The 24,840-nt window shown below is 36.8% G+C and overlaps 2 protein-coding genes across 3 annotated transcripts; one reads left to right on the plus strand and one right to left on the minus strand.

Annotated features, from left to right (window-relative positions):
- Positions 1-545: 545 nt before the first annotated feature.
- Positions 546-16,477, minus strand: LOC110460230 (NACHT and WD repeat domain-containing protein 2-like). Of its 2 annotated transcripts, none has more exons than XM_021513032.1 (10): positions 16,420-16,477; positions 14,443-14,677; positions 13,710-13,798; positions 13,328-13,444; positions 12,738-12,941; positions 12,270-12,399; positions 10,219-10,453; positions 9,228-9,387; positions 8,383-8,553; positions 546-7,026 (listed from the first exon to the last, which is right to left on the minus strand). In XM_021513032.1, the coding sequence occupies exons 2-10, from the start codon at positions 14,543-14,545 to the stop codon at positions 3,223-3,225; spliced, it is 5,013 nt and encodes a 1,670-aa protein (XP_021368707.1). In that variant the 5' UTR covers positions 14,546-14,677; positions 16,420-16,477; the 3' UTR covers positions 546-3,222. The 2 variants fall into 2 exon arrangements, with proteins under 2 accessions (XP_021368707.1, XP_021368708.1); XM_021513033.1 differs by having other exon boundaries at positions 16,375-16,442.
- Positions 16,478-16,492: 15 nt separating this feature from the next.
- Positions 16,493-23,816, plus strand: LOC110460231 (trafficking protein particle complex subunit 4-like). The gene is made up of 5 exons (XM_021513034.1): positions 16,493-16,708; positions 18,243-18,420; positions 21,650-21,753; positions 22,832-22,958; positions 23,263-23,816. The coding sequence occupies exons 1-5, from the start codon at positions 16,534-16,536 to the stop codon at positions 23,333-23,335; spliced, it is 657 nt and encodes a 218-aa protein (XP_021368709.1). The 5' UTR covers positions 16,493-16,533; the 3' UTR covers positions 23,336-23,816.
- Positions 23,817-24,840: the final 1,024 nt, after the last annotated feature.

The raw sequence follows: 24,840 nt of genomic DNA on the forward strand, positions 1-24,840 counted from the left end.
AAGTGTCGCTGTAATGGATCTTATATTACCATCAATACATTCAGTACTGTACCTGACAGGGACTTGAGAATTTGTTAAAACTATGTTTGGACCTAAACTAAGGTGTTTAGAGTAATTTTACACATTTTAGAGGTTAAGATCAGCTTTCGGTAAAATGCCACCCCCAAAGAAGAATATACATATCATTTGGGATGGCATTTATACCAAAATTTCATCTAAACCCATAAAACGTTTAAAATAACTTTGAAAATATACTGTAACAAATTCTCGAGTCCCTGTGTACAACTGTACAATGGCAGACAATACTGTTAATATTTTATCCAAACCAATTTAATTTACTAGTATTAAAGCAATCTCAAGAGAATACAGTAAATCACAGCCAATTGTACAGAATAGTACATAGTTAAGGTTATGTGAAACTATAATAAATGCAATATAGATAAATGTATATCATACGTCATGCCAGAATTCTTGGACACCAATCTGTGAGTTTAACAATCTTTTTAAGGGAATTGAGGTTAAAATAAGGGGGGGGGGGGGGGGGGGGGTATTTGCAGCATTTTTTTCGTGGCAAAAAGTCTGTCTTACTCAATTTAATTAATAAAATAAAGCACAAAATCTTTAAGAAGCTTTGTTTTGACTTTGGCAGGTTTTTGTATATATTGAAAGTGATTATATATATATTTAATAGCACCAAGTTTAAAAATATCTTATAGTTGAGATACATTTTGTATACTGAAGAAGCAGATTTTACTTTTAATTTCGAAATTTAGTTGGACAGCCCAATATTCACAGCAGCCACAATTTCTGCTAGTATATCAGATTTGCTGTGCTATACTATATCACAGCAAATTTGATATACATGTACTAGCAGAAATTAATGCAATATAGAGAAATGCAGTTTTAATGTTCTATCAAAGCCAATTTATATGCTAGTTGTATACAATCAAGAAAGTCCAAAAATGAGTGATTTATAGAAAAAAAAGTACATTAATGATTTTATACTTATCACAGCCAATGTTTGATGAAGTACACAGTAAAAACAATCTCAAATTAATGCAATATAAAGAATATATACCAGTGCATGTGACTTGTACTCTGTCCTCTATGCTCATAACAACTTCCATAAAACTATAATGTATATTGCTAGTACATGTACTATATGTCACTAAACCTGCTTCCAAAAATGGGAGACAAAAAGAATGACATGGAAAAAATTCCATGAAAGAAATATCACAATAATGTAACATATTGCATGTTTCAGGTGAGAAGACTGAAAACAATATAAAACGAAGAGTGCTAATCTAAAAGTTTTACTACAGATTTGTTTTTGTGAACTAAAACATGTCGCCCCTTTATCAGTTTAAAAGTTATGGCCCTGACAAGATATTCCTGAAAACTATGCACTTATTTAACCTTTGATCACAATGACCTAATGACGGAGCACTGCACATCATCTACAAGTGATGCAAGTATACAGGTCATCAAGATATCTTTAACGGTTTAAAAGTTACGACCCGGACAACATCATATTAGAAGAAGCATTACCAGAAAAATCCGTACTAATACAATATGTCTCCTTTCATTCCAAGAGTAGACAATCAAATCAAATAATAATATTGGATTCCAATTTGGTTTTGATGCATGCCTATGAAGTAGAGAGGGTATATATATAGTTGCCCTGTTTGTTCATCCATCAATTTGTTTGCATCCAGTGGAAAACTTATTCCACTACTGATGGAGTGCCTAAGTAAACTTGTTAATAGAATCGGAGGTAAAAACTAGGGTAGGTTGGGGTACTTGATTTATTATTTATATGGCTTTATTATATTTCTGATTGTAGTGCATAACAAAGAACGTCGAATTGCATACGACGATAACGTGTAATTCCATTACTATAACAATGCTCAAATTTAAGTTCAAGAATACCTGTAATGAAATTCACATATCAGCATTTCCCCAAATGTTCAATTGATGTAAACGAAGTGGTAAGGCGAGTTCCCCGAGAAATGTAAGGCAGAATGTTTAACCCTTTCACCCCTAGGTAACTTTTGTAGACTCTATCATACATTGATCTGGATTAGTCCATTATGGTCTACAGTACTAGTGGTGAAAGGGTTCATCTGAACTCCCCTAATCTCCCAGCAGTTACGGTAGTGCAACCACAGGGACGGAATGATATATACACAAACTATGTGGGGCTGGTGCCAAACTAGGGGTTGTAGTATAACTAAAATGATACATAATCTATAACAGCTTATATAATGATCCTTAGACGTTCACAACAAACTTGTATCCTGTGTGACCTGATCCTATTAACCAAAGTAATAAAATTTCAAAGATGTATGATTTTCAATAAGGAAGAACCTCAGCACATTACCTATACAATGGTCCATACAAACTGAAAAAGTACCAATATCTTCAGCGTTAATCCTCAGATTTCATTTTAAAAGCCTTATTCCGTTTTCATCTTCCAGCTCTGCCCTTTGAAATGAGTGTCCTTTAGTTTGCACATTGTCACACAAGACATAAACGATGAATACATGATCCCTACGTTATCACTTTTGTGCTTTGAACCTGGGACCGTGTTAGACTTCCCGCAATAGATCATGTTTCATAGTGTGTAGGCGATCAAACATGAAATATTTCAATAGCGATTCAATTCAACGAATTTAAGATGAAAGACATAATGTAGACGAAGAGAGTGAAACCAGGAAACACAAACTGATGGAAAGGGAATATTTATGTGATACAGAGCGAGTGTAGATAAATATGTGTTGCAATCCAATAGTAAATACTACTGGCAAGGGAATTAAGGCGTACACCCAATTACGTTTACTCAGGAAACGTCATGGAAAAATACATTGAATTACTTCATATTCAAAAGATCATATAAAACTATTACGATCACCTAGAACCACATGTTATACCTCTATGGAAAGCTTAAATAATTATCTATTATTTCATATAATTACATGTAATTCAGCACTTAATGCGCATGTTGCTATACCAGCCGAAATTAATGTATATTGTAGAAACTTGCATGTTTAATTTATGCCAACGAAGTCGTAAGGTGAGTTCATTGAACTCTTCTTCGTGTTTACAGCTGACGCAGTGGTATCCTTTATCTTTAATGTTCATCACCCGTATTGTCCTAAATAGTAATGCTGTGTAACAAAACTGTTCTCTTTGAACCCATGCAGTCACACCAACTATCAACCTTCACAAGAGAGAACATGTCTTTGATACCTTCTGTCCTTGGATTTTGTTACTGCCCTTGTATTTCACCACCCTGGTTTTCTGACTGTGATTCTTGTGTCGAGACAGAAATCCAGAGATGAAGTTGCTTTCCTTGTTGGTGTCGCTCACGAGTTGCAGCAGCATTAGACGTCCATCCTCACATCCAATGAGGAGCAGATCATGTAGGGTGACGGTGAGGGACAGTGGTATACTATGTACCGGACAGATACTGGTCGTAGTTCCCGTCTGGGTGTCACCTATCATCAACAGGCATGCGTAGACGTTTGCCCACACAGCAATATGTCCATCAGTACTTAACTTTGGACTTGCTTGATTACTTGGTCTTTTGGGATAGTCCCCATCAGGGTCATATTGAAATTCCAAAGTCATTTTTTCCAGGTTGTACAAATTCCTGAGTCTGTCTATGCCATAGCGACCGTCCTGACACGTGAACAGCCTAGTAGGTGAACAAATGCTACCTTTTTTCCTGACCTCACCTGACTTGATGTCAAGGACAATCAGTGATTTGGTGTCAGATCCTTCATCACACTGTTGAAGCAGAACCAAGTCCTTATCCTTCACAAGAGGATGAGTGCAACATGAGACAACTCGGGGAAAGGTTAGCCTCTTTTCACCTGTTTCAATATTGTAAACAACCAGATTTGACAAGTAAACCTCTCCTGATGAGATTGATTCTGAAATGACGATATTGTCACTGGTAGAATCGAAGAACATGAACATGTCGCCGATTAAAGCTGCTCCGAGCTCCAGTGTATTGATGTGTTTTGATGCCGGTATGCTCCAGAAGCTGACTTGAGCTTCGCCGGCATTGTTAACATAAACAGCCATTTTATCGTCAGCAAGTACATGATACTTTACAAGGAGACTTGACAACGGGACAGAACTACACAGGTGTCCGGTTCCAGTGCTCCACACCTTCAGGACATTCTCAGAACTATATTCTCTCAGAACGACATGTTCACCGTCAGGAGTGATGACAGGCTGCATCACCTCATAATCTTTGGAGATATAAAACTTTATACAACCACCAAGAATATCTAGGATGGCCACCTCGTTTGACATGTTTCCCCGCATTACTGCAGTTTGCCCCCTCTCCGACACATCCATGTAACGTGGGGCACTTTTGATTGTTATTGGTTCAAAAGAGACCTGTTTTGACACAAGTGATGAGATTCTCCACACTGTTAAAACATTATTCCGCTTGTGTGTTGTGACAAGAAAATATCCATTTTCAGACATTATAGCCGCCGTTATTTTGGAGCGACTTATTTCCATGGTCTGTAGAACCCTGCTGGTCTCTGTGTCCCAAACGATAAGATAACCTTCGTATGCCGAAACGAAAAATGTCCTGTCTGGTGTCATGTGTCCTTCAAAAGACAGAACTTTGTGATCAGGTTTGACATCATCGGGAATTACAAATGCTTGCATCTTCCGATTTGATTTGTAATGGTGCAGGACAAATCCTTGGTTCGTTGTCAATAGAAGGTTTTCCTTGTCCAATGCAAACTTCACATCAGTAATAACGAGAGATGTTGGTGTCTTCTGAGAGATATTTCTCTCACTAAGGACACATCCCAATTTCTTGTTATTGGTATCAAGACCAATAACACTGAAGGTAGAAGAATCCTTGAAGATGACGACTGCTTCTTTACCTGAGGGATCTGGTATAACTTTCTTTGGTACTTGCTGAATTTCTGTTTCCGCTAGTTTTTCTCCGGAGTTGACGTCGAATAGTCTATACTTCCGTGACATCTTGTCACGAAACATGATACGGTCCTGTTCTGGAAGCAAAAACATGTCATCCGCTACTACATCAAATTGTGATATATGCTTTCCTGTCTGCCGGTCAAACAGATCTGCTGAATGACCTATGTACATGCAGATAATTTTTGTTTCCGTCAAGACAAACGAAAGACTATCTGTAAAACCTACACCAGGGTAAGTCTTCTCCAATGACACACAGTTTAATATATCGCCAGTTGACATGTTGACCACGACCACTTGGTTCCGCTGCTTCTGATAGCTGGAGTAAAACATCGCAAGGTTTTGTTCAGGAGAAGTCATCATGATGTTAAGCTTCACAATGTCCGGGTCAAATAGATTGACCTGTTGTTCTATTTCTCCAGTTGTGAGGTCCCACATTACCAAGACATTGTTTTCTGCTAAAGCAATGAGATGGGAGGAGTCGTTTGAAATGGCCACAAGAGAACATCCAAACGGGATACCCTGATGTTCAAACTTGAATAGAAGGGCTTCCTTTGGAGTATTATAACAGGTTTGATATGGTAGAGTTGCTTTGTCTGATCGGATCCTGTTCAAACAATCCTCAACCAAGAATTTCTCTGCACTGTTTTTAGCATCAGACAACAGTGGTAAGAGATGACCAGAAATTTCCATAGCAAGTGTCTTGGGGTATTTTGCGAGAGTTGACTGTGCTGTCTTCAGAACGCGCTGCAGGATTCCGTCCTTATTCTGCCTTGACAAAAGGAAATCAGACAGGAGCTGCTGAACTGACGTCGCTGTCAATTTTGCTAGCAACCAATCATAATTGAACAAACATATGCTTCGCAATTCAGAATTTCTGTCCGCGTTGATGAGATGAAACGGTAGCTTGTTGAGTTTTCTTAGATTGAATCTCTTCTCCTCTACTTCATCCTCTGTAAAATGGAAACTGATCGGTTGATCTGCCACTTTTCTGTCTGCTTCACTGTTCGGTGAGGCAAGGCCTAGCTTCTTGTATTGGGATTCACTGTATTGGAATGGTTTTTGTTTGTTGTGCCACGTCCCCAGATAGAAGTCTGCCAACAAAGAGTGAACTTCCATGCTGAATTTAGAATCTGATAGATACCGTTTTTCAGCAGCCTCATAAAACTGCCTGTGATACCAGAAAAAGACCCTGGTGTCGTCCACTTCTTTGTCTACCAGATAACTGCCGATGTCATGTCGTACCCTCACCCACAGTGCAGACGGAATTCTCCTAAACGGAGGCACATGGTACTGAAACACACTCGTTAACAACGTATCATCAAGGGATAGAACATCTTCCAGCTCTGCCTCACTTATACCGGACTGAGAGGCGGTGATATAGGCCAGGGTACGACTGACAAAAATCTTCCCATGTTTGGTCTCAAGCCTCAGTAACAAGGAGTTGATGATCTCCTGTACCGTGTAGGAAAGGGTATCAACTGTGACCTGTGTGTATGATTTCCATGTCAGAACATCTTCAAACACTAATTTCACATACAGAGGTAGGCTGCATTTCTTGAAGGCTTCCTGAACATAATCAAGCTGCTCATTATTCAAAGTTCTGTTCCTGGACAGCAGCCATGTCTTCAGGATCTTTACACTTATATCCTCACCCAGAATTTTCACCATAATGAAACTGTCGGCCAAAAACAACGACTTAAGAGAATTGATAATGTCATTAGACTCTGTATATGTTGATGTCACAATTCGTACATTCTTTCCAAGCTTTTTCGGTAGCCATCGAAGTTTGTGAGCTCCAAAATCAGAACTCAGCTGGTCAAGCGAGTCCAGCAAGATTACTAGAGGCTTGGATGACTGCTGGTCATACTTCTCAATGAGGGACTGAAAGAATGCCAGGAGTTTGTTGAATTCTGCTGGAATGCTGTCAAGGTCACCATTGATGTTGGACAAGATCTGGGTGACAAGACTCTTTAGGAGGCGCCAAAGGTTACTGCTGGCTGGGGAAGTACCTAGGAATCGCAGGATAATGATTGCATCCTTCTTGTATGTAAATGGAACCTGGAAAATAAAGTTTCCTTTGAGATTGACTCGCAATACAATGTTTCTATCCTAACTACTAGCCAATTTCAATTTTCAGTCAGACAGTTCAATTAAAGCTAGAATGTCTATACCAGCATTTTTTTTCATTTAAATCTTCATTGAAAAATCTGCATTTTTGTGTCGTTATTATGAGTTAAGTCGTCATTTTTCAATCTATTTCTCAACCTAATCTCTCATTTTCCTCCATCCTTAACCAAACTTCAATTAACTTAACTAAACCAGTCAGAATGCACATACATGTATACCCATTAGCCTATTCACCCATCCTTTCTACATTGTAACTCTCCTCACCTGTAACTAGTCTCTGCAAGATTAGGGCAATAAGTACAGATTGACCTATCATCTCTTCATAATGACACAAAGATGAACAAACCTGATCTGCTGGACCTATTGCATCACTACTGTGTAGCCGATTGACAGAATAATGTTACAGGGTGAGCGTCCGGGTAATTTCAGTCCTGGAACACTTGTAGTGGTCATTGAATGGCCAATCATCTGCTACGCAGTCTACAAATTATCTTCTCTATTGTGGAGACATAGAACACAAAAAAAACTCTCCCTAACTTAATGACGTCTTAAATACAAACTTTTTAGTCCACCCATATAACAATGTATTAGAGTTGTACATCCCATCCACATTTACGCCAATTGTCGTCCAATTCTTCCCTTATAACCTTATAACCTCTTCCATGATATCTGTGTTTACGTAAACTTCCAATCAATCAATGTTTTTTGTGCGTTATACGTGCCGTTAACAGCTATGGTCATTTAAAGACTTGCCAGGTTTTGGAATTGGAGAAAAGCTGGGACCCCCCCTCCCCCCAAAAAACCCCACTGAACTGCGGTAAGTACTGCCGCCTGCTCCACATAGGCCTTGAACCCATGACCAAGTGGTGGAGGCTAGTGTATGGAGATGGTCAAACGCCTTAATCACTTAGCCACTGTGGCCCCTTACAATCAATCAAATGTATCCCTTTAATATAGTATAGAAGTACTTTCCTTTCTTGATTTCTCCACCCCAACAACACACATTGTAATTTACCTTATCAGCTATTCACGTCCAAACTCTACCAGTTTCTTCCTTTCTTACTTCCTAACAATAACATCCATATTAATATCTCCCCACGTCATCTTTACTCATATCTGTCTTAACCAGTATCGTTCTTCATTCTCCACCAAGGGAGCATACATTATAATACCTTCCTGATCATGCACAACTTCTTCCATTTAACCTCTGCTAGAACAACATACATTTCATGTCTATCCATTTACATCCTCACTCTATCTGTACTCCTATTCCTTTAATGTTAGTACCTGACGAGCTACCTCAGCCATGATTGAGGTTTTACCACTTCCAGAGGGTCCAAAGACTGTCAATGGTTCATTTGAGTCCCCACACAGGTAAGTAGCAACTCGCTCTAGAACGTCCTCTCTACCATGGAACATGGAACACCTCTCTTTAGCCATGGTCAGGTGCTGCAACACCTGTATGTAGAATTAAATGCAACAATTACATTCATGCTGGTCAGTTGGGGAGTGGAATCCAGAGGCTAACCCACTTGACCATTGCTAGAGTTTGATCCCTTGATATTGATAGGATGATATATACCGGGTAATAAGACAGATACCTTAGGGAATACCCTTCCATTGTGATGTTGGTGATTCCCATTCTGTGAATGGTACAGTATAAGCTGAATACAAAATTTACATCTAGTTCTAACTTGTTTCAAATCATGCTTCATATCCTGATCCTCGATTCTCCAGGGGTTACACTCACTTTTGCTCTGTGCACCCCTGAAATATGTCATGGCAAAATCGAAGGCATGTGGCTAGCTATTTGACTGGTGTCTGGTAAAAATACCTCACCAATCGCTAGGCTGCCCTCTGTCCTTTGAAGATTACAGAGAAGCACCAACAGACATAAAAGCCAGTCAATTTTACCATTACGCTATTCTGAGAATGTACATCAAAGGATCAAACTAGTCTTTCTCTCTATCCACAGGGTCGTGAACCGTCGATTTTGCTATGACATATTCCAGGGGTGCAAAGAGCAAAAGTGATAATGAATACAGGTCCTGAGGCTTTATAATTGTGTACTGTAGATCTATTATATCAGCCTTTTTGATAGCTCTTCCATTTTGCTTGTCAGTGTTCCTCACCTCTAGGTATATGTCATCATGGGCCAGTTTGAGTTCCTCCTGCACAGCTTTGTCGATGAGCTGTTTGACTCCAGTGTAGAATATGTCCCCAAACTCACAAAGGTATTGGCTGTGTTCCTCTTTACTTATCCCACCTTGTTCACTCCACTTCACATTCTTCCTGTACAACAAATAATGTGATCATGATTTTGTTTTCCAATCACAGCCAAATTTTCAAACCAAGGCTACATTCGCGTATCCCAGTTGAAACAGTACCTTGTGGTGCAGAAATATTCCACGATAAACGAACGCACTTGGTCTGTTCTATAAGTAGAGCTACAAATGCACAGTTTCGGAGAATAAAAACAATGTATCAAGAATATTATGCCCTTCTCTCACGCGTCCACTGAATTACATTACGTATCTTAAAAACTACATCTGGCTTGACATTATTTTATAAAGAAATAACGCAAACTGGCAATAGTCAGCATTTTAGTTTCGACCAGGTACGTCTGGGCCCCTCAATCTACACATGCCAAATTTTCCTGAGGTCAGCCTTGGTTCAGGTCTGTGCCTGTCATTTTCTTTACAGGTTCAACCGTTTCAACTGATATGCGATTGTACTCCTAATCTGTATGTATAATGACAAATTGAAACAATTTATTTTCATATTGAAATCTAAAATAAAGCTGGAATGTTTAATGATCAAAAGGACCATTTTTTTAAACTTAGTGTTAGCAAATGATGCAGCTTACACAGATTCAAACAACTGAATGCAATTTATTACAGATACCATTACATAAATCCATAATTCTGGTTTAGTCAGAAGGTGAAAGGTCATTCTTAGAGAATATGTACATGACTATACCTACATCAAATATTTTGACCCCAAATTTATATTCTGTGAATAAAAATTTGAAAACGTGTATGCTGCTATAGTTGGTATTTAATGTCCCATAGTAACTTTATATAGTGCACAAGCATAGTAAAATCATGAATTTAAACACCCTACTTTGATATATTGGAAGATTCCATTTTACTGAAGACTGTTTCATCTCTTAGATTGGAGAGAATTTCCTGAGCCTCTTCGTCTACTTTTTCCTGGTTCACCATATCAATGAAGCGCGAAGCTTTATTGTGCCTCAAGTGAAACTGTAAGTCATCAATGATTCTTATGAAACACAGACAGTGGTTCTTTGGTTTTCCAGCTGTCTTCAGTATTCCTTGCAGTACTTCCTCCTCCGTCACTACAGTTAAAAAAAAACAGAATTTTATAGGAAAAACTAACCAGTATTCTTAGTAGCTGCACAAATGGAAATGTCATATCGCAAAAATTAAGTGTTACATAATAGCAACAAGAGGCCCAGAGGCCCAGAGGGCCTGTATCGATCACCTGGATATCTAAGCAATCATGGAAAAATATTCTCCAAATGAGATCCAAGGGATATGCCAGACCCAAGGCCAATCCCTGTTGATATCTGTATTAGATTGTTCATGCCCAGCAATTGTATGTATGGTTATGGGGTGGGGATCTCAACTGTTTCCAAGCTGTGACTCAGAAACTAGGTCCATACGGTTGTGGCCAGACCCTAGGATCAATTCTAATATCATGACTACATTCGTCTCTTTTTGCCCAGTATTTGTATTTATAGTTTTGGGTTGGGGATCTCAACCGTTTCAAAGTTATGACCCAGGAGTTAAATCTCCAAGGGTGGGGCAGACCCCAAGGCCATCCTGGAAGCATATGTGCATTCATCTCTTTATACTCAGCAATTGTATATATGGTTATAGGGTAGGGATCTCAACTGTTTCCATGCTGTGACTATAAGAAACTAGGTCCCTAGGGGTTCGGTCATACCCCAAGGTCTATTCTAACATCATGACTGCATTCTTCTCTTTATGCTTAGCATTTGTATATATAGTTTTGGGGTGGGGATCTTAACTGTTTCAAACTTATGACCCAGGGACTATGTCTCCAAGGGTGGGGCCAGACCCTCGGGCCATCCTGGAAGCAAATGTGCATTCTTCTCTTTATACTCAGCAATTGTATATATGGTTAAACGGTGGGGATCTCGACCATTTCCAAGTAATAAACTATTTTCGGCTTCACCCCTTAGCCCGAGGGGTTCAGCCCCACCATTTGTACATTTTTGAATCCCTGCCTCCAATGAATGCTGAATGCTTCCTACCAAATATGATCAATATCCATGGCACAGCTCTACAGAACAGATCGCTTAAAGCAATATAGCCAAATTGTCCACTTTTGGCCCAGCCCCTCAGCCCCCTGGGGGTTCAGCCCCACCATTTGTACAATTTTGAATCCTCACCACCTCGGGATGCTTCCAGTCAAATATGGTTGATATCCATCTCTTAGTTCCAGAGAAGAAGTCGCTTAAAGCAATATATAACCAAATTGACCCCTTTTGGCCTTGCCCCTCAGCCCCCTGGGAGTCAGCCCCACCTTTTGTACACTTTTGAATCTCCACCACCTAGGGATGCTTCCATATGGTTGATATCCATCTTTTAGTTCCAGAGAAGAAGTCGCTTAAAGCAATATAGCCAAATTGCCCCCTTTTGGCCCCGCCCCTCAGCCCCCTGGGGGTCAGCCCCACCATTTGGACAATTTTGAATCCCCACCACCTAGAGATGCTTCCAGTCAAATTCCAATCAGTGGTTAAGAAGAAGAAGTCGTTCAAAGAAATTGTTGACGTACAGACGACGGACGCCACGGTATGGCATAAGCTCACCTTGGTCCTTCGGACCAGGTGAGCTAATAATGAGTACAGAATATATAATTAGCTACTGTAAGTCTTTCTTCATTAATCCTCAGTATCTTGTAGTAAATGTCACATATCAAGTATAATGTATAATCCTACAGATCCTAAATTAAGGTAAAAGTTGAAACAATAAGTCATTGAGCATGTTTCCTGTAGGTTTTAAGAATGAATTTACTGTAGGTCTTAGAGTGAATATATAGCAGGTGTCTTAGAGTGAATATATAGTAGGTTTAATTACTGGTAATGCTTGTTACACTAGTGCTAATCTGCTGACAGACATTTTTACCTGACATGAAGTATTTGTGCTTTTCTTCTGCACCCATTTTCCCATTGTCAAAACAATGCTGACTGGCTGTTTTCAGTAACTGCCTCAAGTTGATTTGTACTCTGTTCCATTCATTAACAGCATCACTTGTCTGAAAATTGTATATATATATAGTAATAAGTTTATTTACAATAAAAGTTTTTATAAAATCTTACATCTCAGCTATCTATACTGATTGCAACAACACTTCAACAGTCAAGCTTCATATAATTCACCAATAAAAAGTTACTGTCATGGCAGGGTTTACAAAACGTAGGTGATTGGCTGACCATGTTTTTTACTAAGTTTTGATGGAGCTGATTGGCTGACCATATTTTGTACTAAGTTATGATGGCGCTGATTGGCTGACCTCGTGTTTGTACTCTGTTATGATGGAGCTGATTGGCTGACCATGTTTTATACTCAGTAATGAAGGAGTGATTGGCTGACCTTGTTTTTGTATTCTGTTATGATGGAGCTGATTGGCTGCAGTATATGTACTGGTGGTATACAGTTGGTGTCCTGTTTGTACCAAACGTCCAGCAGACTGTGATCCTGATCAAGAGTCTGTAGAGCCTGGATGAGTTCATCAAACTCCTTACTGGGAATCGAGGACTGGAGGTGATGGAACCCATGTTTCTGGTTTAGAAATGTCTGTAGTAATGAAACAAGTACAATTAAGTGCTGTATATAAAGATCCAAATTTTAATGTAAACTATACAATTTATGTAGACCACCATTATCCGCTCTCTGAACATTAATTGACCAGTGTTGAATAATGTACTCCCCATTCCATTTCACAATTTCCGATCCCTCTTGAGTTTTCCTCTTTTTTAAAACACTGCAGGCATTAAATCTTAAAATTCATTGATAACTCCATTTCCAATACTATACCTACACTTATTTTCAAAAACATTTTAGCTAGCATGTTTTTAATTTGGGATGCTTCTCTTTAAAGTCAATCTTAATAATAGCAAACGTCATCTCTCCAGGCAATTCATTACAAACAAACATATGCACAATTTTCTGGATAGTCCTACCACAAAGTTGGGTCCAGTGGACAGGCGTTGACAGTTTTGTATTTCCTGAAGACAGAGGGAAGTAGCCAGGTGATCGTCAGCAGCATCATCAGGAACTCCCCAGCGCATGTCAACCACCTAGGTTAATAAACATCACCACAAATTTAAGCAGTAATTATCTAATAAAACAATAAAACATATAACTGTCGGATATTCTTCTCTGTATAATAATCTCACCACTTAAGGTTCTGCAATAACACTTTTTCCTCTGTTCAGGAAAACATTTGTGGGAAATTATTGTTTACAAAGCTAATAGCCTAGATTATCGATGGATTCACTTTACTAGATGTGACTGATTGCTGTTCTTAATTGCTGTGTAAGGTAAACAGACAATTCAATGTACCTGGTATTCAAGTCCATACTTCTTCCTGCAATAGGATGTCAGTTTTGGATGAACCTCTTCTATCAATAAATTTCTTTCCTCTCTTGTATCTAAATTAATAAAAAAAAAAGCGAAACATTTTTTCAAAAACCATTAGGTACAAATTTCTTTTAAGATACCTATTTTTCTATGTAAGTTACAATTTAGAAGTTTCAACCATGAATGACATAACTTATGATAACATATATAATGACAAATATACAACAATACTACAACAACATACAACAAATATACAACAAAACTACAACAATACTACAACAACATACAACAAATATACAACAAAACTACAACAATACTACAACAACATACAACAAATATACAACAATACTACAACAACATACAACATAAATGAGATGACTGTACACAGAGATAACATGACATGGACATAAACAATCGAACAGTAAAACTGGACAATAAGAAGTTTTCATTTGCATAAAGAAATGTTCCCCCAAAGTAATGTGTTCATCCCACAGTATAAACTGTTTGACTGTTTTAAGATTAAGGTACACATATACAAAAGTAGACAACAGAAGCTGAACTGAAAGAAAATAATGTCCTTCACTGCAATATGATGGAATAATTTGGCAATAAATAATGTCTCATAGCAAAATACTAGTTAAAACAATAGAAATTCACAAAAAAAAACATTAGGCCTGCATCCATACACAAATACCAAGATAACTGACAACTGTACCTGTGAATGTTGAACTGATGAAGATCCTCACAACCCTGGAGTTGCGATAAGGAAGATCTAACATCGACCCACGAAGGACAGCCTTCACTCTTCTGACATCCATCTTTATTTTTTGATGTTATTCCCTACGTTTGGTACAATCGATTTGGAACATCCATTTTATTTCTCGGATTCCTCACACAAGAACAAATCTGACATAGTTTTGTTTCTTTCTTCTTCACCATAGTCCCACCATCTTTCAAACAAAAATATGAATGGTTTAAAGGGAGATGTCAAAATGTTTGGGTTTAAGATTGTTTTGTTGAACTGAAACTGTATTGTGTGTAAGCTAGATTAATCATGTTCTTAGTTTCTTCTCAGTAAGCCTAAAGTATAGGCTTTACCTGTATTGTTGTTCAAATGAGACTCTCATTTCAGGCCGTGTTTTAACGTGACTCCTAAGTACTTGCAGCCTTGTCAACATGTTGTAAAATATTATTGCGTGGATGTACATATAATGTAGATTTATTGTGACAGCTAGATGGAGAGGACAGTACATTGGTCTGTGAGAAAGATAGCTTATTTATGTAAATCATATTGAAAGGTAACTACATGATGTACATCCTTTTCGCAAGTTAAAGTTATGCACCGTAGTCAGTGATCTGGTCATCTGCAAATAGGCGAATATATGTTGATCCCGAAAAGGCGATAAAGACCGTCCTAAAGAAACATCGACCATCATATCACCACTAGCACTCTCTGAACATACGTTTGTATAAAAACCATAAATCAATTAGGAACAGCAACAGTACACAATACAGCATGTACTGTCATGCCAGTTACTTAGCCCGAGTTTCCTCTGGCCCTGACACTAGACTTAGCCAATTTGACAGATATGTGTCATCTATCTGTCAAAATGTCTTAAGTCTGCAGAGGAAACTCGGGTTAGACAGTTACTGTAACGTTACGTTTCTATTTACACAAGCAGGCCGGTAGCTGATATATGATGTATCACCAAAGTTTTAACTAAAGTACCAATATAATATGTATTTTTATAAATGTTATGGAACATTTTATTACCATCATCCTCAATCTTTATTTTAATAAAAGTCATTTTTATATATGTATTATACCCCAAATTGCTATAATTTGTTAGACAGATAATAGGTTGGTAGGGATTGTCCAACCACCTGTTGTCTGTTCTACACACAAGTACCACAGTATAAATGTATATCTTATATTGTTACTTAATATCTACAAGAATGACATCATCTTGCTTTATGATATGTACAGTGATACATATAACTGATATTTTAATATTACAAGTGGAAACAACATCATGCATAGCCCCACATATATATATTATCAGAAGGAAATCATATTTGCTAATGACAACTCCATCTTATACCGTCAAATAAAATAACATCTCATTTTGATGAAATAATATATCATCATCATATTTGACCAATTACAACTTATTCTATTCATATATATATTATTACGAGAAATTATACCATCTTATATTCATATTATAAGGTCAAATCCTTAGGACCTTTTGTTATCTAAGTAATTAAGATCTATACTAGAGGACCCCATTGGAAATAAGCTGCCACCCAGCTTTCATGGGATATCCTAGGTTAAAGCTTAGTCAAACAGATACATTGTAATTATAGTGCTCCAAAATTTGTGATATTAACTTTGATGTGATAAGCTAAATACTGTGATAAATCTGTGATTATTATGCAATTGAAATCTGTGATCATATGTGATATTTGTACCTGTATCTTGCTTTTACCGAATAAATATTATTATTATTATTATTAGATAAATGTAACTCGAGTTCTCAGTGTGAACTTGTCCTCGCACATTTTAAAAGTGCTCTTCTAATATTGATCAAACAATAGGTTATTTTAAATTAATATTTTAAATATCATATATAAAAAAGGTGCTCACAATAACTGTTATATACCAAAAACTATCCAAAAACGTGCACCTCACCATGTTTCTTTACAACATTGCTAGGGTAAACATCATTGGATTTTCGTATCTTCCAAACTAAAGAGCTCTCTTTTAGTTACGAATTAACTCCCCTTTTCAGCGAAGAATGGAGTGATGGCGATCTTCAGTGTTTACATCATCAACAAAGCCGGTGGTTTGATATACCAATATGACCACTCCGGAGCCAGACCCGAGGTGGAGAAGACATTCAGTTACCCTATTGAACTGGTGCTCAAGATTCACGACGAGAAACTTGTAGTGGCATTTGGAGAAAGAGATGGAATTAAAGGTGGGCGTGCCGATTCGGTTTCAGCGGTTGAGTTTGGCATCACACATGGATCTGACAATTCATAAGTCATAACAAACAACAAACTATCAGTTTAACTTTTCTCAGAAAGAAACGTTAATAGGCGTTTTAGAGTCCACATGTGCATTCATATATACATGTACAATTAGTATCGGGTGCCAGTGGTTGGTACAAACTTTCAAGTACCATAAACGTGTACAAATAGTTATAGCCCAAATTTCCACTGGTCCTGACTCCAGACTTAGACATTTTGACAGGCATATGTCTTCACCAGACTAAGAAATGTTGACAGGTAGATGTATCCATACATCTATCTTTCAAGATGTCTAAGTCTGGTGTAAGGACCAGAGGAAACTTTAATTATTATGTAGTCTCATCTACTCATTTAATAAATGATTGTTGCAGATTGATATGTTTATAACCAGATGATATTTATTTCGCATTTGTTAGTGGAAAGAAAACAAAATTAATCAACAGCCAAATAAGGATTCAAACCCTGTGAATCTTTTACCAACTTAGCTTCCTGGTCACTGGCTATCACCCAGTCCTTATATGATACAAAAGGAAAATTCCCTCTAGCTCAAAGCTAGAAGGCGACCGTGATCCTATGTACAATTAAAATCTGCCACACCTGATTACCAGTACGTCCATACCAATCAACCATATTTTATTTAAGTATTTGTCACCAAACACTCCTATTTACAACCTAGATTTGGACTCTCCAAATGAATTAACATTCTACTAGCTGAGCTACAATTCCAACTGCATAAAGACTGGATTATCAAAAATAGCTCTGGGGTACTAATTAGGATAGGACATCAAGTCTTGGGTACAAGTGCTGGGGTACCAATGCACAGGTTACAAAACTGGAGTACAAGACTGGGGTGTCAAGGCTGAGGTACCAAGTCTGGGGTACCAAGGCTAGGATATACCAAGGCTAGGATACAAAGACTGAGGTACCAAAGCTAGGGTGCCATGACTAGGGTACCAAGTCTGGGGTATAAAGGCTAGGGTATCAAGGCTAGGGTACCAAAGCTAGGGTGCCATGACTAGGGTACCAATGCTAGGGTACCAAGTCTGGGGTACCAAGTCGGGGTTACCAACGCTAGTTAGGGTACCAAGTCTGGGGTATCAAGGCTAGGGTACCAACTCTGGGGTACCAAGGCTAGGGTACCAACTCTGGGGTACCAAAGCTAGAGTTCCATGACTTGGGTACCAAGGCTGGGTTATATTACAAAGGCTGGGTGGGGTATCGGTGCAGAGGCTGGAAAACCATTATCATGGTAGGCCAGAAAGCAAACTGTGTATATATATATATGGATTCAAAAAGTTTTCCACTTAACAATCAAGCACCATGTCTTATAATAAAGACATCAGTCTTCAATGGTATGTGTTTTATAAATTGCAATACTAGTGATAATGTATTTTTTCTTCCACTCCTAATTATTTCAAACTTCAAACAGTATTCGAGATATTTTTAATATGTTATCATATTGATGCTAATGTTTATTTTCAGTTGGACACACTTTACTGTCAGTAAATGGTGTCCCAGCAGAGGGGCGCTTTTTGAAGAGTGATGGTCGGGACATCATGGATATCATTGCTGCAGAAGAAAATTACCCAATTAGTCTCAAGTTTGGACGTACAAAACTGACTACAAATGAGAGAATCATGTTAGCCAGTATGTTTCACTCGTAAGTAATCTATCAATATATCGCACTACTTAAAAATATGACAGGTTCTGCTCCGAAAGATTTCATCAATACGGAAAGTATATCAAAATTTTCAAGGTGTTAAGTTTGGTCCAGAGTGACTGAAATAATTGATGGGTAGTAAAACAATGCAAAAACAATTGTAGCCTGTTGTTTTATCTCTGTATACATGTATATAACCTCTTGTCATATACAATGTAAGTATTTGTACCCTGTTGTTATATGTATTTTTATGCCCCCGCCATAAAATAGGGGGACATTTAGTGTTGCCCATGTCCGTCCCGTCCCATCGCATCCCGTCACGTCCTGTCCCATCCATGAGCGGGGGCACGGGGGCATTTATGTCTTACAGACATTTTCTAGTTAATATTAAGATATACAGTGTATCTATTGGTAATCTATTTTTACTAAAAGATAAATGGTGCTTCATCTCTATTGCTACACGGAGATCCATTCCCTGTATAAATGACAAGTACAGTAAGACTGTTGACGCATAAAGATAAACTCTCTTTATTTGTAGACTGTTTTCTATATAAACTCTGTGTCTTTGTAGACTGTTTTCTGTATAAACTCTCTGTATTTGGAGACTGTTTTCTATATAATCTCTCTATATTTGTAGTCTGTTTTCTATATAAACTTTCTATATTTGTAGACTGCTTTCTATATAAACTCTCTGGATTTTTAGACTCTTTGGTAAGCAAACTCTCTGTATTGGTAGACTCTTTGTTATATGAACTCTCTGTATTTGTAGCCTCTTTGTTATATAAACTCTTTATATTTGTAGACTGTTATTTTATATAAACTCTCTGTATCTGTAGACTCTTTGTTATACAAACTCTATGTATTTTTAGAGTCTTTGTTATATAAACTCTCTTTATTTGTAGATTGTTTTCTATATAAACTTTCTATATTTGTAGACTGATTTCTATATTAACTCTCTGTATTTGTAGATTGTTTTCTTTCTAACCTCTTTGTATTTATAGACTGTTTTCTATACAAACTCTCTATATTTGTAGGCTGTTTTCTATATAAACTTTCTATATTTGGAGACTCTTTGTTTTACAAACTCTCTGTATATGTAGACTCTTTGTTATACAAACACTCTGTATTTGTAGACTATTTTCTATATAAACTCTGTGTCTTTGTAGACTGTTTTCTGTATAAACTCTCTGTATTTGGAGACTGTTTTCTATATAGACTCTCTATATTTGTAGTCTGTTTTCTATATAAACGCTCTATATTTGTAGACTATTATTTTATATAAACTCTCTATAATTCTAGACTGTTTTCTATATTAGCTCTCTGTATTTGTAGACGGTTTTCTATATTAACTCTCTGTATTTGTAGCCTCTTTGTTATATAAACTCTCTGTATCTGTAGACTCTTTGTTATGCAAACTCTCTGCATTTGTAGAGTCTTTGTTATATAAACTCTCTGTTTTTGTAGACTCTTTGTTATGCAAACTCTCTGCATTTGTAGACTGTTTTCAATATAAACTCTCTGTATCTGTAGACTCTTTGTTATATAAACTCTCTATAATTCTAGACTGTTTTCTATATGAACTCTCTGTATTTGTAAACTCTTTGTTATATATACTCTCTGTATTTGTAGCCTCTTTGTTATATAAACTCTTTATATTTGTAGACTGTTATTTTATATAAACTCTCTGTTTTTGTAGACTTTTTTCTATATAAACTCTCTGGATTTGCAGACTGTTTTCTATATATACTCTCTGTATTTGTAGATTGTTTTCTTTCTAACCTCTTTGTATTTATAGACTGTTTTCTATATGAACTCTCTGTATTTGTATACTCTTTGTTATATAAACTCTCTATATTTATAGACTGTTTTCTATGTAAACTCTCTATATTTGTAGGCTGTTTTCTATATAAACGCTCTGTAGTTGTAGACTCTTTGTTATGCAAACTCTCTGCATTTGTAGACTGTTTTCCATATAAACTCTCTGTATTTGAAGACTCTTTGTTATACAAACACTCTGTATTTGTAGACTGATTGCTATAGGATCACAACTGTCCCCTGAACCAAGGAGCTCTGGTATAGAAGTACTTGAGACGGATACTTTCAAACTCCACTGTTTCCAAACCATGACAGGTTGTAGACTGTTTTCTATTTAAACTCTCTATATTTGAAGACTGTTTTCTATATATACTCTCTGTATTTGTAGAGTCTTTGTTATATAAACTCTTTATATTTGTAGACTGTTATTTTATATAAACTCTCTATAATTCTAGACTGTTTTCTATATGAACTCTCTGTATTTGTATACTCTTTGTTATATAAACTCTCTGTATCTGTAGACTCTTTGTTATGCAAACTCTCTGCATTTGTAGACTGTTTTCTGTATAAACTCTCTATATTCGTAGACTGTTTTCTATACAAACTCTCTGTATTTGTAAACTCTTTGTTATATATACTCTCTGTATTTGTAGGCTGTTTTCTATATAAACGCTCTATATTTGTAGACTTTTTTCTATATAAACTCTTTATATTTGTAGACTGTTATTTTATATAAACTCTCTGTATCTGTAGACTCTTTGTTATGCAAACTCTCTGCATTTGTAGACTGTTTTCTGTATAAACTCTCTATATTCGTAGACTGTTTTCTATATTAGCTCTCTGTATTTGTAGACGGTTTTCTATATTAACTCTCTGTATTTGTAGTCTTTATGTTATATAAATTCTCTGTATTTGTAGACCGTTTTCTATATAAACTCGCTGTATTTGTAGACTCTTGGTTATACAAACTCTCTGTATTTGTAAACTCTTTGTTATATATACTCTCTGTATTTGTAGATTGTTTTCTATATAAACTGGCTGTATTTGTAGACTCTTGGTTATACAAACTCTCTGTATTTGTATACTCTTTGTTATATAAACTCTCTTTATTTGTAGACTGTATACTATATAAACTATCTGTATTTGTAGACTGATTGCTATAGGATCACAACTGTCCCCTGAACCAAGGAGCTCTGGTATAGAAGTACTTGAGACGGATACTTCTATATAAACTCTCTTTATTTGTAGATTGTTTTCTATATAAACTCTCTATATTTGTAGACTGTTATTTTATATAAACTCTCTATATTTATAGACTGTTTTCTATATAAACTCTCTGTATTTGTAGACTCTTTGTTATATAAACTCTCTGTATTTGTAGACTGTTTTCTATATTAACTCTCTGTATTTGTAGACTGTTTGCTATAGGATCACAACTGTCCCCTGAACCAAGGAGCTCTGGTATAGAAGTACTTGAGACGGATACTTTCAAACTCCACTGTTTCCAAACCATGACAGGTATGTATATGTTTTTGTATGATTAAACAGTATTCAATGCAAAAAGTGCCCGGGGTGCTTAGCAGTTTTGGGAAATTAAAATAATTGCAAAACCTTCCAAAATTCTCAGCAAAACAATCTGTCTCAGGTAAATTGGTAAGTTATGGTTAAGGAAGGGATTGTCTATAAGAATGCGGGGTAGGGAGGGGCATTTGTGGTGGAAGGGTAGCAAAGTCCTAATCTTATAACTTATAATATAAGCTAAGATACTATTGCTCGACCGGCTTGGCCTTTGCAACGCATATTTAGTAGCAATCTGTAGCGACAAGTCACTCAGAACTACCAATATGTGCTTGCACGCGAACGCAGTGATGGAGTATACGTAACAGCATAAGGGCTGTAATACAATACACATACAACAACACTGCCGACGTCCGTTTGCAGCACGTGGTCATCTGTAGCCACTATTAGCGCACAGCCACACAATAGCCAGCATTTTTTGTAGTTAACGTGGGACTAAGTCCACAATGCTACAAAAAACCAATCTGCCCAAACCGATTAAGAATGGTATCACAAGAAATTCACAAATTAATGATTTGTGTACATATAAGCTGAGTTCGCCCCATACGCCAATTACTTGTTGATTAATAAGCTGTGTGATTTAAATATATATTGATTATATGTTTGTATGATGATGTAGCCTGTTGATATGTATATATATAATTAAATGTTGTACATAATTTATGTCTCAGTTATTTGTTTAATTTAAAGTATAATATATAATATTGTACAGTGAACGAAAGAAGTCAAAAATCCTGTTTAATCTTGATTTTTTTCTTCCAAATGTTTGATATAATGGAATCATAACTTATAGACGTATCCTTCTTACAGATAGCATAAATCCTTAGAATAACCAGCAAAATAGTCACGTAAATAATATTCAAAATCATACTTTTTCTAGTTCTACATGAATGAGCTAAGATGTGGTTGGGTGTCCACCATCAGGTTTGACTACATGTATAGTACCCTAAGCAAATTAGCTCTCAGCAAAAAAAATACCCAAGTTTGTAGTTAAATTAAAATATGATATCACTTGCAGGCATCAAGTTCATCATTTTGGCTGACCCGCGGCAGATGGCCGTGGACGTGTTACTTAAAAAGCTGTATGAAGTCTACTCCGATTTTGCTCTCAAGAACCCATTTTACTCCTTAGACATGCCAATAAGGTAACAATACATTCACAACTCTAACCTGGTTATGTATGTGTGTGTATTGTGTAAAACTTATTCCCAGTACATGTATCACAACATTGTCCTCAGAAAGGACAACCACTGTTTCCTACTTTTTTGGAAAAGTTTTAAAATCAAAAGCATTTCTATCATCTAAGAAAAAAAAAGATCTTCACAATTTTAAATTGACAACTGGAGATGAGAATCTGTGTGTGAATTTGTGAAAACCAGTGTCAGTTTAGGAAAGATCCATCATAACTGTCCTGAAATTTTTCTGTAAACTTGCACATTTTATTTTCAGATGTGACCTGTTTGACACCAATCTTCAACAGGCGATAGAGCAATCGGAGAGACTGGGTATCAGTAATATATGATCTGGGTTGATATACACTCATCTTCATCTGGACTCAAACACTTCAGAATCTACAGTAATACCTGCCAGAGGCTTACGAATCTACAGTAATACCTGACAGAGGCTTACTGAATGTTTCCGGATGTTCAGTTCTGTACATGTACTTACCTGAAATCCATGGGTTCAACTCTCTGTACATATATTTTCTCTGTGATCCTGGAATATGTCAGGACAAAATTGAAGGCAAACAAAGAGCTATTTGATTGGTTCCAGGTAAAAAACACCTGAAAAATCCCTAGTTAGCCTGATACCGTTCCTTTGAAGATTACAGAGGAGCTGCATCCAACTTCAAAGCCAGTTAACTTGATTGTTTGGCTGCTTCACAATTCCTTTTGATGTTTATCAAAGACATCATCCACAAGGTGTCAATTTGGTTTGGTTTTGTTATATTTTGTTTAACATCCTATTAACAGCTAAGGTCATTTAAGGACGTGCCTCCATGTGTGTTGTGTATGTGTGCAACAGTGTATGTGTGTATGTGTGCTGGAGACAGGTGTAATTGCCTCCTTGTGATAGCACGGATCTAAGGTGTCGAGTAAAACACCTTCAATATTGTCATGACATATTGCAGGAGTCAGAGAATATATGAATATTGGGAGCGAAACCCTTGGATTTCAACGATGAGTAATGTTTGACCATGTCTATTGTCATCTTTTCTTTAGATGCTTCAGAATCTACAGTGTTACCTGAAACAATTGTATTCTGAATCTGTTTCAAATTCTACCACATCTTAAGATCTGATCATATGAAAGTACTATTTGGCTTAAAATACCAAGGAACAAAAGGATCCGAGTTCACCAGATAGGAAACTGCACCTGGGATAAAACCTCCAGCAAATTTGAGTGGAAATCTATGTGTAAGTGTGTGTTTATTATTGTCATTCCAGTATATATTTGTATACTATATATAGATTACTTACCATGGTACATCTTACACATATTTATGTTTTGCATTATGAATAACTAAATTGTGCTTACATGTAACAAGAATGTATGTGACATAAATATCATACAGGTAATGTACAGTATACATATGTTAACGATTGTAAAGTAAGAATGTAAGCACTGAGATGAAGGAAAATGATGATCAATGTAATATTTGTATGATGTGAGTTTTGTTTGGTGTGAAGTGCATATGAATTGTGTGAGGAGAGAGCGAAAGAGAGAGAGATACAAATCTTGATTGTTGACTGATAGAATTTATCATTCCTGTGTGACATAGATAGAGATATCTCAACAAATATTAAGGTTTCGTGGGATGCTTTGCCGAAACGGAATACAGTATACCAGGAAATTTTGCCTCGGTTTAACTATGCCTTTTTGGTCATCTGCAATGAGGGTAAAAATAAAATGACAGCAAATATAAGTACAAGTATCAGCATATAACGTTATACCATGTGAAGAGCGAAATTAGAATAAGGTGAACATAGATGTTATTGGTGGAAGGCAAAAATTTGACTGGGTGAAA

This window comes from Mizuhopecten yessoensis, unplaced genomic scaffold (genome assembly GCF_002113885.1).
Source record: "Mizuhopecten yessoensis strain PY_sf001 unplaced genomic scaffold, ASM211388v2 scaffold10333, whole genome shotgun sequence".
NCBI classification, from domain to species: domain Eukaryota; kingdom Metazoa; phylum Mollusca; class Bivalvia; order Pectinida; family Pectinidae; genus Mizuhopecten; species Mizuhopecten yessoensis.

Coding starts and splice junctions, on each gene's coding strand:
- LOC110460230 (XM_021513032.1), bottom strand. CDS start 14,545: ATGGATGTCAGAAGAGTGAAGGCTGTCCTTCGTGGGTCGATGTTAGAT. Junction 8,554..9,227: donor ATGATGACATATACCTAGAG/GTGAGGAACACT, acceptor TTCTACATACAG/GTGTTGCAGCACCTGACCAT. Junction 7,027..8,382: donor TGGCTGAGGTAGCTCGTCAG/GTACTAACATTA, acceptor TTTATTTTCCAG/GTTCCATTTACATACAAGAA.
- LOC110460231 (XM_021513034.1), top strand. CDS start 16,534: ATGGCGATCTTCAGTGTTTACATCATCAACAAAGCCGGTGGTTTGATA. Junction 16,709..18,242: donor AGAAAGAGATGGAATTAAAG/GTGGGCGTGCCG, acceptor GTTTATTTTCAG/TTGGACACACTTTACTGTCA. Junction 18,421..21,649: donor TTAGCCAGTATGTTTCACTC/GTAAGTAATCTA, acceptor CTGTATTTGTAG/ACTGTTTGCTATAGGATCAC.